The sequence below is a fragment of the Agelaius phoeniceus genome, chromosome 4 (assembly GCF_051311805.1).
Source record: "Agelaius phoeniceus isolate bAgePho1 chromosome 4, bAgePho1.hap1, whole genome shotgun sequence".
Classification (NCBI taxonomy): domain Eukaryota; kingdom Metazoa; phylum Chordata; class Aves; order Passeriformes; family Icteridae; genus Agelaius; species Agelaius phoeniceus.
In genome coordinates, this window is record NC_135268.1 from 23,285,889 (window position 1) to 23,299,248 (window position 13,360).

At 46.9% G+C, this 13,360-nt stretch overlaps 1 protein-coding gene across 2 annotated transcripts in view; it reads right to left on the reverse strand.

Annotated features, from left to right (window-relative positions):
* Positions 1-13,360, reverse strand: part of UNC5C (unc-5 netrin receptor C) — a 250,987-nt gene that overhangs the window by 6,566 nt on the left and 231,061 nt on the right. For both annotated transcript variants that reach the window (XM_054633032.2, XM_054633033.2), the window contains 5 exons: positions 12,230-12,398; positions 10,141-10,374; positions 5,027-5,176; positions 4,628-4,792; positions 163-341 (listed from right to left, as the gene is read on the reverse strand). In XM_054633032.2, the coding sequence (XP_054489007.1) occupies positions 163-341; positions 4,628-4,792; positions 5,027-5,176; positions 10,141-10,374; positions 12,230-12,398 (897 nt within the window). The remainder of the gene's footprint in view (positions 1-162; positions 342-4,627; positions 4,793-5,026; positions 5,177-10,140; positions 10,375-12,229; positions 12,399-13,360) is intronic.

A 13,360-nucleotide genomic window follows, 5' to 3' on the forward strand; every position in this document is an offset into this window, starting at 1 on the left:
CCACCCCTGTTGTTGGTGCTGTCAAGGTGCTCTTCCCCCGTGCAGTCAGCATGACCAGTGTGCCCATGTGCTTTCAGTGGCACTTGCACCAGGATGTTTTTGCACATATCCCCCCCTCCCTAGGAGTTCCCCTGCCTAACCACAATGGGCAGCCCTGCTCACCTGTCCAGTTTCAGCTTGTGGGCCAGCATGCGCCAGTCGTGGCCCCTGGTCTGGGGAGCGTCCAGGCTGCTGCACAGCTTCTGCCTTATCGGGTGGGGGATGCTGAAAGCACTGGGCCCCACGATGGTGGTGATGGTGCCCGCTGAGTCCATGGCAGGGTAATCAATGCCAGTAGGTTCCTGAGATTGGAAAGATAGAAAAAAAGCCTGAACAACCCATCAGTTTTGCTACTGAGTGAAGAGACAATGGTAGAACAACATCCTCTGAGACACAGGGCTTTTACTTGCAGCCCTCTGCTAATCTAGTTAACACTAACATAAACATGTTAGTCCACTAGAAAATAGAAATATTTATAATCAGCTTTGAGTAGAAAGAAATTTTTTTTTCCTCCTCTTTTTTTTTTATGGGTAAATATTACTATAGCTGGACAAAATGGCCATCTTAATTAATCACTTATTGGAAATAATGAAGGATCAGTCACTCTAGACACATTTCAGAGCAAGGTGCTACTGCTAGAGCAGAGCTGGGCTTTCCTGGCATGGCTGACAAGATCCTTTTCCCAGCATCTTCCAAGCCCCAGTGTCCCACTGAGCCAGCACCAGGCTTGTAGAGCCTCTGAAGTTCAGCTCCTGGTGAATTCATCCTGGAGCTTGGTGTGGCTGCTGGTGAACCAGAAGAGCTTGCTAAAGACTCCAGTGGATAGCACCAGCTGGCACCGCGCATTGGACACCAGCTGATCTTTTTTTTTCCACAAGGAACAGTCTATTACAGGTGAAGGGAGCAGGACAAAAAACCCTCCAGCTCCCTTGTGCAAGGGGTTTTGTTCAGACAAAAGTGAGGAGGTGCACACAAACAGCTAACCAATAGGGAATCCTCGAGGGAGGAAGAGGCAGATTACATCAAGTGTCTGGGGCAAACTGGGGTTAGGAGAGTGGAGAGGATGGGTCACATGAGCCAATGGGGCTTTGAGGAATAGGGGAATTTCAAAGGGGTGTTGCAGACAGAGATTGGCCTGAGGTTTAAGCAGCAGAGAAAGTTCAGGAATCAAGGGCTGGTTGCCTTGGCAGGGAAAGAGCTGGAACAAGGGGTGGGGAACGGCATGAGGGACAGCTTTAAGGGAGGTTAAAACCTGGGGTAAACCAGCTTGGGGAGAACATGGGGGTACAACAGAACAAACCACTTAACAAGGAATCAATAAAATAAATTCTAACCACAACACAGGCTCGCACTACTGACATCCCTCTGGCAGTACCCAAGCTCTCTGAAGTCTCCAATACTCTGTAGACCACAGACAAACAGTCAGTACCACCCCAGGCACAAGCTGAGCCCTCATCTGCTTGTGACTTTGACTCTGGAAATAGATGGAGAGCATGTGCTCAGAGCAGGGGGTGGGGTAGGTGGGGACAGACATTGCCCCCTCTCCCCAAGACACCTGCTGTGCTCCAAGGCAGTGTGGCAGCAGGTGTTTCAAGGGAAAAGTCATCCCCAAAGCCAGCTTGTCCCCTGCAGGTGTGGTGCTGATGCTCTTTGATGCGGTCCTCCCAGCTGGAGGGGTCCCCATGGCAACACTGCTGACACCACCGGTAATAACAGCAGTTGGCTCCTCTGGGCAAGGATTTTGTCTTCTCCTTGGCCTGGATGGATTTAGGGCCCAAAGGCTTGGTAGTTGGTGGGACAATGATAGCTGGTAAATTTGGATGGTTGGATTTGTTTAGGAACAGCGAGGTCCTGCAGGGACCCTGATGGAAAAAGCAGCAAACATGGCTGGTTCTGCCCTAATGCTGCTTAGTCTATTTCACAATTTGGTATTCTTTTCTAGTAGAAATGGGGGAGTTGCTACTCCTCCCCCTCTGCCAGATCACAGCCCCAGGCAGCCAGAAACACTCATGCTAAAGACTTGTCATTAAATATCAATTTGTTTTCTCCTCTGTGAACTGTCTTGTTGCTTTGTGTCAAACTGGCTGTTGGGAAGGAGCTGTAATACCTGAAACAGTCTTAAAGCCAGGCAGCTCCTGGCTGAAGCTGTAATCACAAACCCTCCAAGGATTTTGCTGGAGATGCTCATAGTCCTGTGCAATCTCTGGTTTACCCCCCAAAAATGTATTTAGAGATGGAAAGGGAAGAGCCAGTGTCCATGAGCAATGCACAGAATGAAACCTTCTGGCTCCACTCTTTTATGTACACCAATTAATTCTCTTCCACTGTATAAATATGAATTTTTTTGGCTTTTTTTTTGTTTGTTTGTTTTAGGTTTTTTGGGTTGTTTTTGTTAAAGGCATGGCATTTTAGGCAATCAGAGAAATTTCTAACTAAGGAAGATTTACACAACCCTGTGATGTCCTCAATTAACATGTTGAATGTGGCATCTGTACTTGGGTGCCAAGGCCGTGGATCACAGACTGCCTGTCCTAACCCCAGTACCCAAAGCCTGGTAGCAGGTACTGCCTGGGAGCCAGGAAAATGATGTGCCTGATGCTGGTGCTGTGTGCAGGCTCACCCACACTGGGAGGTTGGAAGTGGCAGTAGGGTGGTGGCAGAGGCATTGCAGACTGATAACCTTTTCTTTATATTCTGGGCCAAAGGACACAAGTGCTGCCCTGGCTCTCTAGGTGGCCTGCAGCCCCAGGGGCTTCAGGATTGCTGCAGAAGGGGCCCAGGTATCTGTAGCATTGTCCTGTGGCTCTTCTGTGTGAGTATCAATGGTACAAGATAAAAAGAGGGCTTCAAAAATGAATCAGGGGAGACCTTTATCACAATTTTCCTCCTGCTTTGCAAATGTGTGTGTTTTGGCACTCACTGCATTTGTATTTTTGAAGTCCCAGTGGTAGACACTGTATAAAGCCAGTATAAGACAGTTTAATCTGCAGAAGTTTTACATCCTTTGCAGTGGACTAAAAAGAAAGCCCATCAAGGGAGGATTCAGGAAACTGTGTTACTAAATTTTTATCGCAGAGTGACAGTGGCAGAGAGACAGATGCAGCAATAAGGAAAGATGCCAGCACAGTCTTGCAATGCCTAACTGCTGGCTGGATACCACTAGCCTAACCTCAGAAGAAAATGTGAGGAACCAGAGTTATGGTTTCCTGATGCCTGGTCTGATGTCTTTATCACGCTTCTAGACGCATACATTGGTTTCCAAGTTGCAGTTATTACTCTTTTAGGTGATGACCCTTTCATCAGATCTTTGAGTTACAGGATTTTTCCCTAGATGACCCTATATCCCAGCTCTTAGCAGCCCAAGGTCCTCCTGTTCCTTGCTGGAGTTTGGGAACATCACAAGGTGTCAACATCAAGGGGCAATTTTGCAGGAGGCAGCCTTGATCACAGTGGTATTGTTCACTCCCTCTATTCATCCTTGATGGATAGGATCACAGCACAAGACAAGAATATTATCGTGTTCTGAATCTATTACCAGGCCCTATTACACACAACCAGCTGAAGATGATTATAGTGTATACATGCATTTCATTAAAGTTACTTTCAGCTCTTTCTCTTCTCTGTGAGGTTAAATTAGTGATTACCTCAATGCAGCACTTATTACAATAATTGTTTATGATGCTTGTTTTACCATCTGTCCTTAATGCTGTGTAGTCCCCAGATGAATCTGTAACTTTACACCCACTAACCAAGCAGATGTTATGGGTAATGGTGCTCGCTGTCAGAGCCCTACAGCACAAGCAACTTTCATCTCTGCTCTTGCAGCCCTTTCCCAAGCCAGCCAGCAGTAATTGCCACCTGAGAGTCTGCTCCTTGTAGCTGCCAAGGGTACCAGGGATAAAACCCACCAGCACAATCACTGAAGTCAATGTCACTTCACATCTGAATTTGTTGCTCCATCTCAGCCCCAAACTTGACTGCCCCATGGAGCTAAAATTCTCCAGGTGCTACACAGCATTAGCAAATTTATGATAGTATTTCTTCTGGAAAATGACAGCCATCAAAAGAAAAATTGCCACAGACAAAAGTCAGGATTTGTAGTAGTAGCAAAACACAATGAGGAAAGTTACTGCAACCAGACCATCTGATATTTCCTATTGCACAGCAGCTATTACATGGGATCAGAGGGGAGTGGCTCACAGAACACACAGCACTGACATTTTCCTATTCTCTTTTCTCTCTCTCTAGGGAGCTATCAGACATACTGGATCTCATGGACTGCCAAGGAAACAGGACTGTAAGAGCTTCATGAGATGTTTTAGGGAGTGGTAGGCAAAGAGCTCCTCCAGACAGACACAGAAAGGCAGCACTAGCGAGAGACCTCCCACCTTTGAAGGAGGGATGCTTCCTTCATGAGAGAAACTAAGGAAAAAATGCAACAGGAGAGACAAAGCAATGACTTAATCTATTCTTTATGTCCATACCAGCAGTCAGGAAGCACTAAAGAGGTCCCAATGGGAAAGGTTTTACCTTCCTAGCCATTCCATATTTCTGAAGTTGGATAGAAAAGTACACAAGTGTCATTTACCTCTGAGACAGAGCAGTTAAGCTGAAAGATCTGTCCTTCTCCTTCGACCTGCCGTACACACAGTTTGCACACCAGCTCCTGGGTATTCAGACTGAACCTTTCCAGTGTGAAGGTGCAGTGCAGGTTCCTCTGACATCCACTCCAGATGTGGTAAAAGGGAATTTCCTGCAGGAGGAAAGCAAAAAAGTATAGTCAGGGAGGGATGTGGAACCAAGGCATGGATGCTATGTCACCAGGGACTGCAGGCTTCATGCTAATGTGACTGCAAATGGTCCAGGGGAAAAACATGTCCATGGAACTACAGCCTGACTCCTGGTGTTTTTTAAACACACCTGTGTGTGACCATATTTCTTTAAGCCTCACTGCTAGCATCCCATGTGAATGTTATGTTGTGCTCACCTGGTATTTAGCCAGCAGCTTGCTCTTCCAGAGAGAATGGGCAATGTCATGAATGGACAGACGGAGGTTGTGGGTGCTTCCCTTGAAATGCAAAGTTTTAGGCTCTTCCAAAAGCTGCCCACCCATCTGCTGCTCAAGCTGGAGGACCTCCTGCAGTATTGGGATAAAAAGAAGAAAGTGGTCTGGTTTCATCAAGACAGCACACTGGTCTTCAGAATCCTCAAGGTTGTGTGCTGTAGATGCTGCGACCTGTGTAAAACAGATTAAAAAAATACACAGGCATCACACAGAATTGTGTGTCCCTGTGAACTGGAACTGCATTAGTTGAACTGATTGTAACCCTCTCACCTCCTTCATCCAGCAGCAGCCCAGCAGGGAGACACAGTGTGCTCTCACATGTCCTGTAAGCAGAAGCTCAATTCTATGCTATTCAACGGAATGTGAAGACTTTGCGTGCAGTCACTGCTTGAGTAGAGAAATAGCTCGATCTCTGTTGCTCATCAAACTGGACATCTGATGGTAGCTTTACTGTCTGGTTTTTGGGAACTCTGTTTGTATAGGTCCTGCTGACATGGGACCTGTGCATACCACTGGTCAGTCAGCTCATGGTCTCCTGCCCTGTGGCAGGAGTACAAGAGATAACAGATACCAGCCCTGACACTGGCCAGCAGGATGGCATGGAAACAGCCCAAGAGACAGTGATGGAGCATTTTGTTCCATCCATGAATACACAGGTTCAGGGCTACTGAAATATTGATCATGTAATTAAAATTTAGCAAGCCAAGAGTCTGGTCATTTTATGAAGCTAAATATGAGCTTGTAATTAATAAGACCACAGTGGAATGTTGTCTACAAACAGCCTAATTGTGGACCACATGGAAAAAGCAAGTATAAAGGCACTTCCATGAGCCCCATTAGAAACCAACATAGCCAATCTCAGTCCCATTTAATTAAAGGAGTCAACCAGCCAACAAGTCTCATGTGGCTAAAGACAATCATACACAGTGGAGATGCTCAAGGAATACAGGAGCACACAAGGCTGGGATTCTGCCTGAGGCCAAATAAGTCCTCATTTTAGCTAAGCTGCTCCTGACTACATTGAGGGAGGTAGTAAGCATATAAGAAAAGCATCTGGCAGATTCTGAAGCTAAAACAATGTTCTTTTATTGGCTATTAGAGGAAAAGAAACAAAATCAGGAAACCTTTCAGATTAAGGGTATGCCAATGAATCAGTTCCAGCTTCTTTCCAGTGCCACCTAATTACTTCATCAAGATGTCTAAAGAGCAATCAATAGTAATTATCTGATTACTATAGATCTTCATTATGTTCCAATTACCTCCCTGGAATGTCCAGAAGATGACTTGTGGAGCTGTGTGAGCTAATTGCAGATGCCACCTCTCAGGCATGCAGGACAGGTGTGCCAAGAAACTGCTCCTGCCTGTGCTGTACCAGCTCTGGGAGCTGCACTACTGTGGGGGAAAACTGCAGTGTGATGCTGCACCATCCCACCCACCAGATCTGTGTTTCTAGTTTCAACAACCCACTTCTGGTAGCCACCCTGGGCCACTGTAACTTTTCCACAGGCTTTAACTGGATGATGCCAAGCAGCCTGTGCTTCTCCCGTACCATTTAGCTAATTAATTCAGAATTAATTTGGAGCCATGATTTGCACAGCCCTTCAAACACACTGGCTGGTTCCTGCCATACGGCCTTTTTTTAGAGCAGTGCTTATCCTGCTGGCTGGCACCTCTGTGTCCTCCTGAGCCAAAACCTGAGCTGCATATTGCTTGCCCCATGCTGAGGTGGCTGTGGTCACCCTGCCCACTGTCTCTCACCACCCTGCAAGGAAGGAGTTATTTCCTAAGAGAGGGAGCTCTGTAAAGTATCACTCCATCACCCATGGCACCAGAACAGCTGCAGCTTGGGCCTCCTCATTAAAAGGGCACAAGCAAACAATGGCGTTCAGTCCAAGCTGTGCCTTTCTTCAATAAAAGGAAAAGAAATGCATTAAATAACAGAGAGAAGATCATAGGCCTGTCGTGCCCATTTTTGGGTGTTTTTTTGAAGACACCTGCTGTGCAGCACAAGACAGGTTGGGGACTGTCACCCTGCTACAGCCTGAAGTCCTTCACATGCCCCCAGTGTGGGAGGCAGCTGTTGCCATGTGTCTGGCTGCTCAACCCCTCCACACTGCCACAGACAGGTCACATACCTTAATCTCAAAGGCACACATCAATAAAGAGAGCAAAGCAGATGGATTTCTTTATAGTTATCCTGTTATTACTTTTTCCTTTGTCTTTCTTTTATTTTTTTTTTTTAACCCTGGGCATCTTCTTCAAGGTGCAAAAATTAACCTTAAAAAAAGAGGCCAGCGCTCAAGGTGACAATTCCCCTCATCCTTGCCTAAAAGGCATTTTTGTGAACATCCCATCCAGGTGGCTCAGGACCCTGTGGTGCAGAGGATGCTGCATGTGTGATCAGCACCGAGCCCATGCTGCTCCACAGCAGCCAGGAGCTTCACTAAGCTGCTCCCACAATAACCAAGCCTTTATTGATGGCAAATCATTACACTTCCCTACTGTACTGCGGGTGCCGGCAGCTCAGCTGCGAGTGCTTACTCTGCATGATGGGAGGGAAAAGTCTGCTGGATAAACACTGCACTGAGCTTTATGCTGCAACTACTTGTCTTCCTTTGGTGGCTGTTAAAATACATTCAGCATATGGCACACTCATTCCTGGTTGTAAATAATAACAGAATGCATTTGGTTGTCTATTAAAAAATACACACAATCCCCTACAAAGGCTCTTCCAAAGCTCAGGCAATGCAATATGGGAATATTGCTCTTCCCTACCCTTGCTGTGCTTTGCCCAGAGCAGCCAGCCTCAAGACATGGAGATGTTGCAGCTGGTGCTTCACCTGCTGCTTACAACTTTTCTTTCCTCTCTGAAATACTTCTAATGTCAGGATCTGCTGGCCCAGCCCTGCCTGCACGCCTTGTCCCCACACCCAGTGGTAACTGCCCTGTGAATGCCTTCCCTTTGGCAATACAGCAGTGCCAAGGATGTCCTCCCAGCACAGCAGGGGCTGCTGCAGTACCAGCTGCTGTGAAAGCACATGCCAAATACCCCAACCTTTTTTTCTTCTATCTAAATAGTCATAGACTGAGTCTACACAACATTGTGACACAGGGATGTTTAGTACACGCTGGTTTGTATGCACCAGTTCGTACATGCCTGGTCATACACACTGGACCATAGCCAGCCCTTCCAACTACACCTATTTTACTCATCTACAGCTGCTCTACTGGGCTTCTTTTTCCTCAATCTTCTCCTTCCTTACATTTCCAAAGAAGGGCAGTTCATGCATTCATAAGAGTCTGTGGCCAGCAAGTAGATGTGCTTGTCCTCCTGCAAACCACCAGCTGGCCGGGTCTTGAACCCCATGGGTGCCCCCCCAGTCTTGGGGTGGACATACCAAAGAGAAAAAAAATTAAAATCCATGAACTGGATGTAAGAAAGCAGTAGGTACAGAGTGGGATGGTGGCCTCCTGACTTTGCTCACCTTTCCTCACTAATCTGCAGTTTCACTTTGGGCTCTAGCTGCAGCAAGATCCCAAGGACTGACCTGTTGCCCTCCCAAATTTTGGCTGCAGCTTCTCAGGTGAAGGATGGTTCTCCTGTGCACCTTTCCTGATCCCTTCTGCTGTTGCACTGAATTGGATTAACTTTACCACACAACTCTCCCTACAGTCTATTAGAAACAGACCAACAGCTCCTGAGTAATTCCTAATTAGATTCCTCAGCTCTGACTGCATTAGCTGGCTGGCAAAGGCCCCTCCAACTCAGTTATTATTACCTCAGGCCTTGTCAAACCCATGGAAAATTATATTATCCAGCACAGGCATAAAACCATTAGGACTTTTGAAGCTTGATTGCTATGAAAGATCCTTTCCACTTTTTTTTTTAATAGGAAAAACAAAAGGGAAAACAGTCCGGGGAAAATAATTGTTTTAAGGTTGGTAACACCAATGCAGTGACAGAGACCAAGCTCCCAGAGGACAAAACCATGCTGAAGTCCCCATGTGCCTGCTTCAACTGTTATACTTGTTACCTTTCTTACATGCACAAGAGCACCCCCTCAGCAAAGCCTAGGCAGGCAATATCAGATACTATCAGGGAGGACAACCAAGTGTGCTGCTCTTAGTGATGGAAGTCACTGTTCTGAAAAACACAAACATCTCCTAGCCAGTGTATTTGGGTTTAAATCCCAATAATTCCCAGCTGGACCTGGGGAAACAAAAGCATATACAGCAGCAGGATGACTCTGCTTAGTCAGGCTTTGAAGTCACTTTGCCACAAAGAAGTGAAGTAGCACTACTTACAGCTAAAGGAAAAACCCCACCTTTTAATAAACTCAGTTGTGCAGCTGTAGCTACATATTTCATGAGGCCATCTATTATAGATATCTTCTGTATGAATACAGGTATTTATAAAGAGAAATAGTGAGTATGGGTACCTCTCTGCTCATCTACATGTAGTGAGTGTGTGTTTGTGTGAATGCCAGAATTATGCAGGGAGAGTAAGGTTATCCAGTTAGGGATAGCAGCAGCTTTGCTTTATTCCGCTTGTGAATTCCCAACACAAAAAGCTGCACGCGAAGGGGTGTAATAAAGCAGTATGAAAGCAGGCAGTGATTAACGGGCCAGAAGCTTCTTTTATCATTATCAAGTATTTACAAAGAAGCATTTATATGTTTTCCCATCTCTGGGGAGCTGGCACTTAGCATTAAAAATACATGAATAACGAATGAAGCCCTGTGTACCTTATGGCCTTTTAATAATGCAAAAACCTTAGGATTCAGGATATGATACAGGTAAACAAAGGAAAAAAGACTGGTGGGTGGAAAATGGTGTGAGATCCCTATGCAAAAGACAATTTATAGCATCTGAGGGTTAAACTGTAAAACAGCAGCTTGCTGTCAAGCTCTTCTTCTAATTAGAAAAACAACACAGGGAGCATGAATACATGGAGCAGAGGGTCCATGTATGCTATGACTGCAATCCTGTGACAACTGGGGAGGGAGAGGGAGAGCAAGCAAGAGACCAAGAACCACCTTAAGAGCATCCTGCATGTCATCGAGGCAGTAGACCCGGATGCTGTACTCCAAGGATGAGCAGGACAGCGGTCCAAAGATGGCCAGTTTGAGACGTTTGGCTGCTGCCTTGGTGATTGACTGTCCCACCAAGGCATAGGTGCTGAGGGTTTCTGTCAGGATGTGGCAGGCCTCTGGGTCCAGCTGGATATAGCACGGGGTGGTAAAGTTTTCCTCTCCGACCACCACCACATCCTAAGAGAGAAAGAGGCCAAGTTACAGCATGTGACTCTTCAGAGCTGCTCTCCTTTCAGGCAGCAATTCCCTTTCAAGCCTGGATGATGCAAAAAGTCCTTGCTGTTTGCCCCTTAGATGAATCCAGGTCTAAATGTCCTGCTTCCAGCTTTTATCCTATGTAGACACAGGGACCAGATTCCTCTGGGGTGCTGGTGATGATGTTAGAGGTCAAATGCTGCCCCTGTCTTCAATCCGGCTTTTAAAGCCCTGGGCAGAGTTAGGCAAATAATGAAAATATCACCAAGACATTATTGAAAGAGGTATTGCAGAACTAATCATTTGGTGACCATGATTCAGCATCAGTAGTCTCAGGCATGCTGAATAAATAACTGCCCTTCACCTCCTAAGCACGACAATAAGGAGTTATAAAAACTCAGGGAAGAAAGTAACCTCTGTGACAGCCAAATACCACATCTATATGAAATATCACCTGCTGCTTCCTCAGAATAATCCTCTGTGACAAGACTGCAGGACGAGGAAAAAAACACTGCCTGAATGCAGATGACCTCCCCACCCTGGGCATACAGGAAAACAGCTCCCCTGCTAATTTCTCCATTCAACCCTGCGTGTAATATCCTGCACGCAACACAAGGTGCTTTGAATGGCTTTGAGAGGGAGCAGGAGTGAAAGGTCAGCAGCAAGTGACAGCCACCTCTTGCAAAGCCACTCTGTGCCACACGACACTCAGCACAACTTTTCCACTTCATCCCTGCTACCTGCAGCTCTGCAGAGCAATGTACACACCTGGTAGCTGAAAAAAGTGGGCTCAGCTGGCATTAGGCATTAAGCTTGGCTCCCTTGGTCTCAGGAGAGGCACACCTGCCACGTTTGCAGTGGTGGCACTGCAAGCCTTTTTGAAGGGCAAGGTGCTGCTCCATGGCATGGCTCTGGCAGGAGGTGCTGCCCCGGGTGATGCTGCAGGGTGTGCCTGAATGTGCACACGTGTGTGTGTGTGTGTGAGGCTCAGCTTGGAGGAGCTGCTCCAGAGCTGACAGGAGGAAGAAGATTGCTGTGTGATGGTCAGGGGCCCCATGGATGCTGCACACACACCAGGGTGTGTGCAGGGCTGGCAGAGCAGCCTGTGCCTAGGGCAGGAGCAGGATAGGGGGATAATGAATAGGTGCCCGTAACACACAGCCACAAGAAAGGGACACACGTGTGGTGCCACAAGTGGGGCTGTGGGGTGCAGATTAGCTGGCGAGACAGAGCCGTGCTTGCTGCGTGCTCCCTCCCAGCAGGAGGAAGAGCCAGTGCCACAGGCAGGAGGCCAAACACGAGAGGCTTTTGAAGACAATGCTGGACATGGCACTTCTGCTGCTGTCAGCCCAACTGCCTTCAGAAGCCACCCTGACCTTATTAAACTTACCAGTAGGAGAAAGTGCCCTTGCCAAATTAATTATGAGACCAAACTGGTGGCAGCAGGGACCTAGGAGCGCAGAGCTGGAAAGGAGGGCTCTGTCAAGATGGCCCAGCCCTGCTGAAAGCATCGCTTTATGCTCCAGTTATAGTGGGAAGATCCTTTTGCCACACTGCCTTGGGACATTCTCCTGCTATACTACTGGCAAGGAACCACCTCAGGCTCCCACCATGGAAACCTCCTGGTACTAGGAGGTGCCAAAGTGCCCCAAGGCAGATCTCTGAATGGGCACTCAGCAGCTTAGACATCTTGTAGGCAAGGGCACTCCTGCCTGCCTGTAGCAGTCATATGTAGCACCCATGGAAACCCCAAAACAGAGGTTCAGAAAGGCAAGTAAAGGACAAGCAGAGAGCCCTGCATGCAGCCAGCACACAGGCTGGAGCTCTGGAGCCTCACCTCCCATGGTCCCTGGGCAGCCTGGTGCTTCAGCTGGATCTGCCAGTCCTCTGTGTTTGGCTCTGCACAGTGGTGCATGGTTAAAATGACAGGCCGGGTTAGCAGGGCTCCTGGGGGGCCACAGCTCACCACTGGTGTCAGCAGCGTTTGGCTGTCTTCTACTGGTGGCCTGGCAAGGAGACAGAAAGATGGATACATTAAGTGAGTTGAAAAAGACAAAAAGGTTCATTTGGGTGTGTAAAACTAATCCTTCTCTTAAAATAAAAAGACTGTACAAGCAAAATATTTTGTTTTTCCTTCATTTTTCCCAAATCCGTATTTATTTCCTTTTTTGCTTGTTTTTGTGCCAAATATCATTCATGTGACAAAATGGAGGTTTAGGTGTCAGCAAATTATAGGCCATATCTGCTGATTGCACTCCACTCTGAAGGATCCTTGCAGATGGTTTGCAAAGGCTCCACTTCACCCACTGCAAAAATGTGGTCACTGCTGCATTTGGCAGCTCTTCAGTGACACACAAAAATGAATGGTGGCTCTTGTAGACACCACTTGTGAGAACTATTTACTGTCAGGACAGAGAAAACTGACAAAAAGAGGAAGACACTGAACTAATAAGCATGTAAGCATGACTGAAAGTGGTGCACAGCACATCTGAGATGTGCAGTTTGAGTTCTGAGGCATCACCAAACCACTGATACTCCATTTTACTTAAAAGGCATTAAGATCTATTGGAATGGCCATTGCAAATAAGCCTGCAGGGAGCAAGTGTCACTGCTGGTGAGGGAGAAAGGATGGTAAGGAATAGTGCAAGGGTAAAACACACTTGCAAATCCCAAGATTTCTAGTGATTACCCCGAGTTGTTCAGCTAAAAACACAGGTATTATCTAGTGTGCCTGCTGCCAGTCACTAGGAATCAGTGTTATGGGAAATCATGTGAATATTTAGGATACATAACATACACTCTGGTTTGAAAATGACAGTGTGTGTGCATGTGTGTGTGTGCACATGTGCAAGTGCAAACCATCCCAGACCAACCGCTGAGGAGCTCGAAACAAGAGGAAGCATGAGTGACTTTAACTATCCCGACATCTGGTGTATGACAAATACAGCTGAATGTGCCTCATCAACTG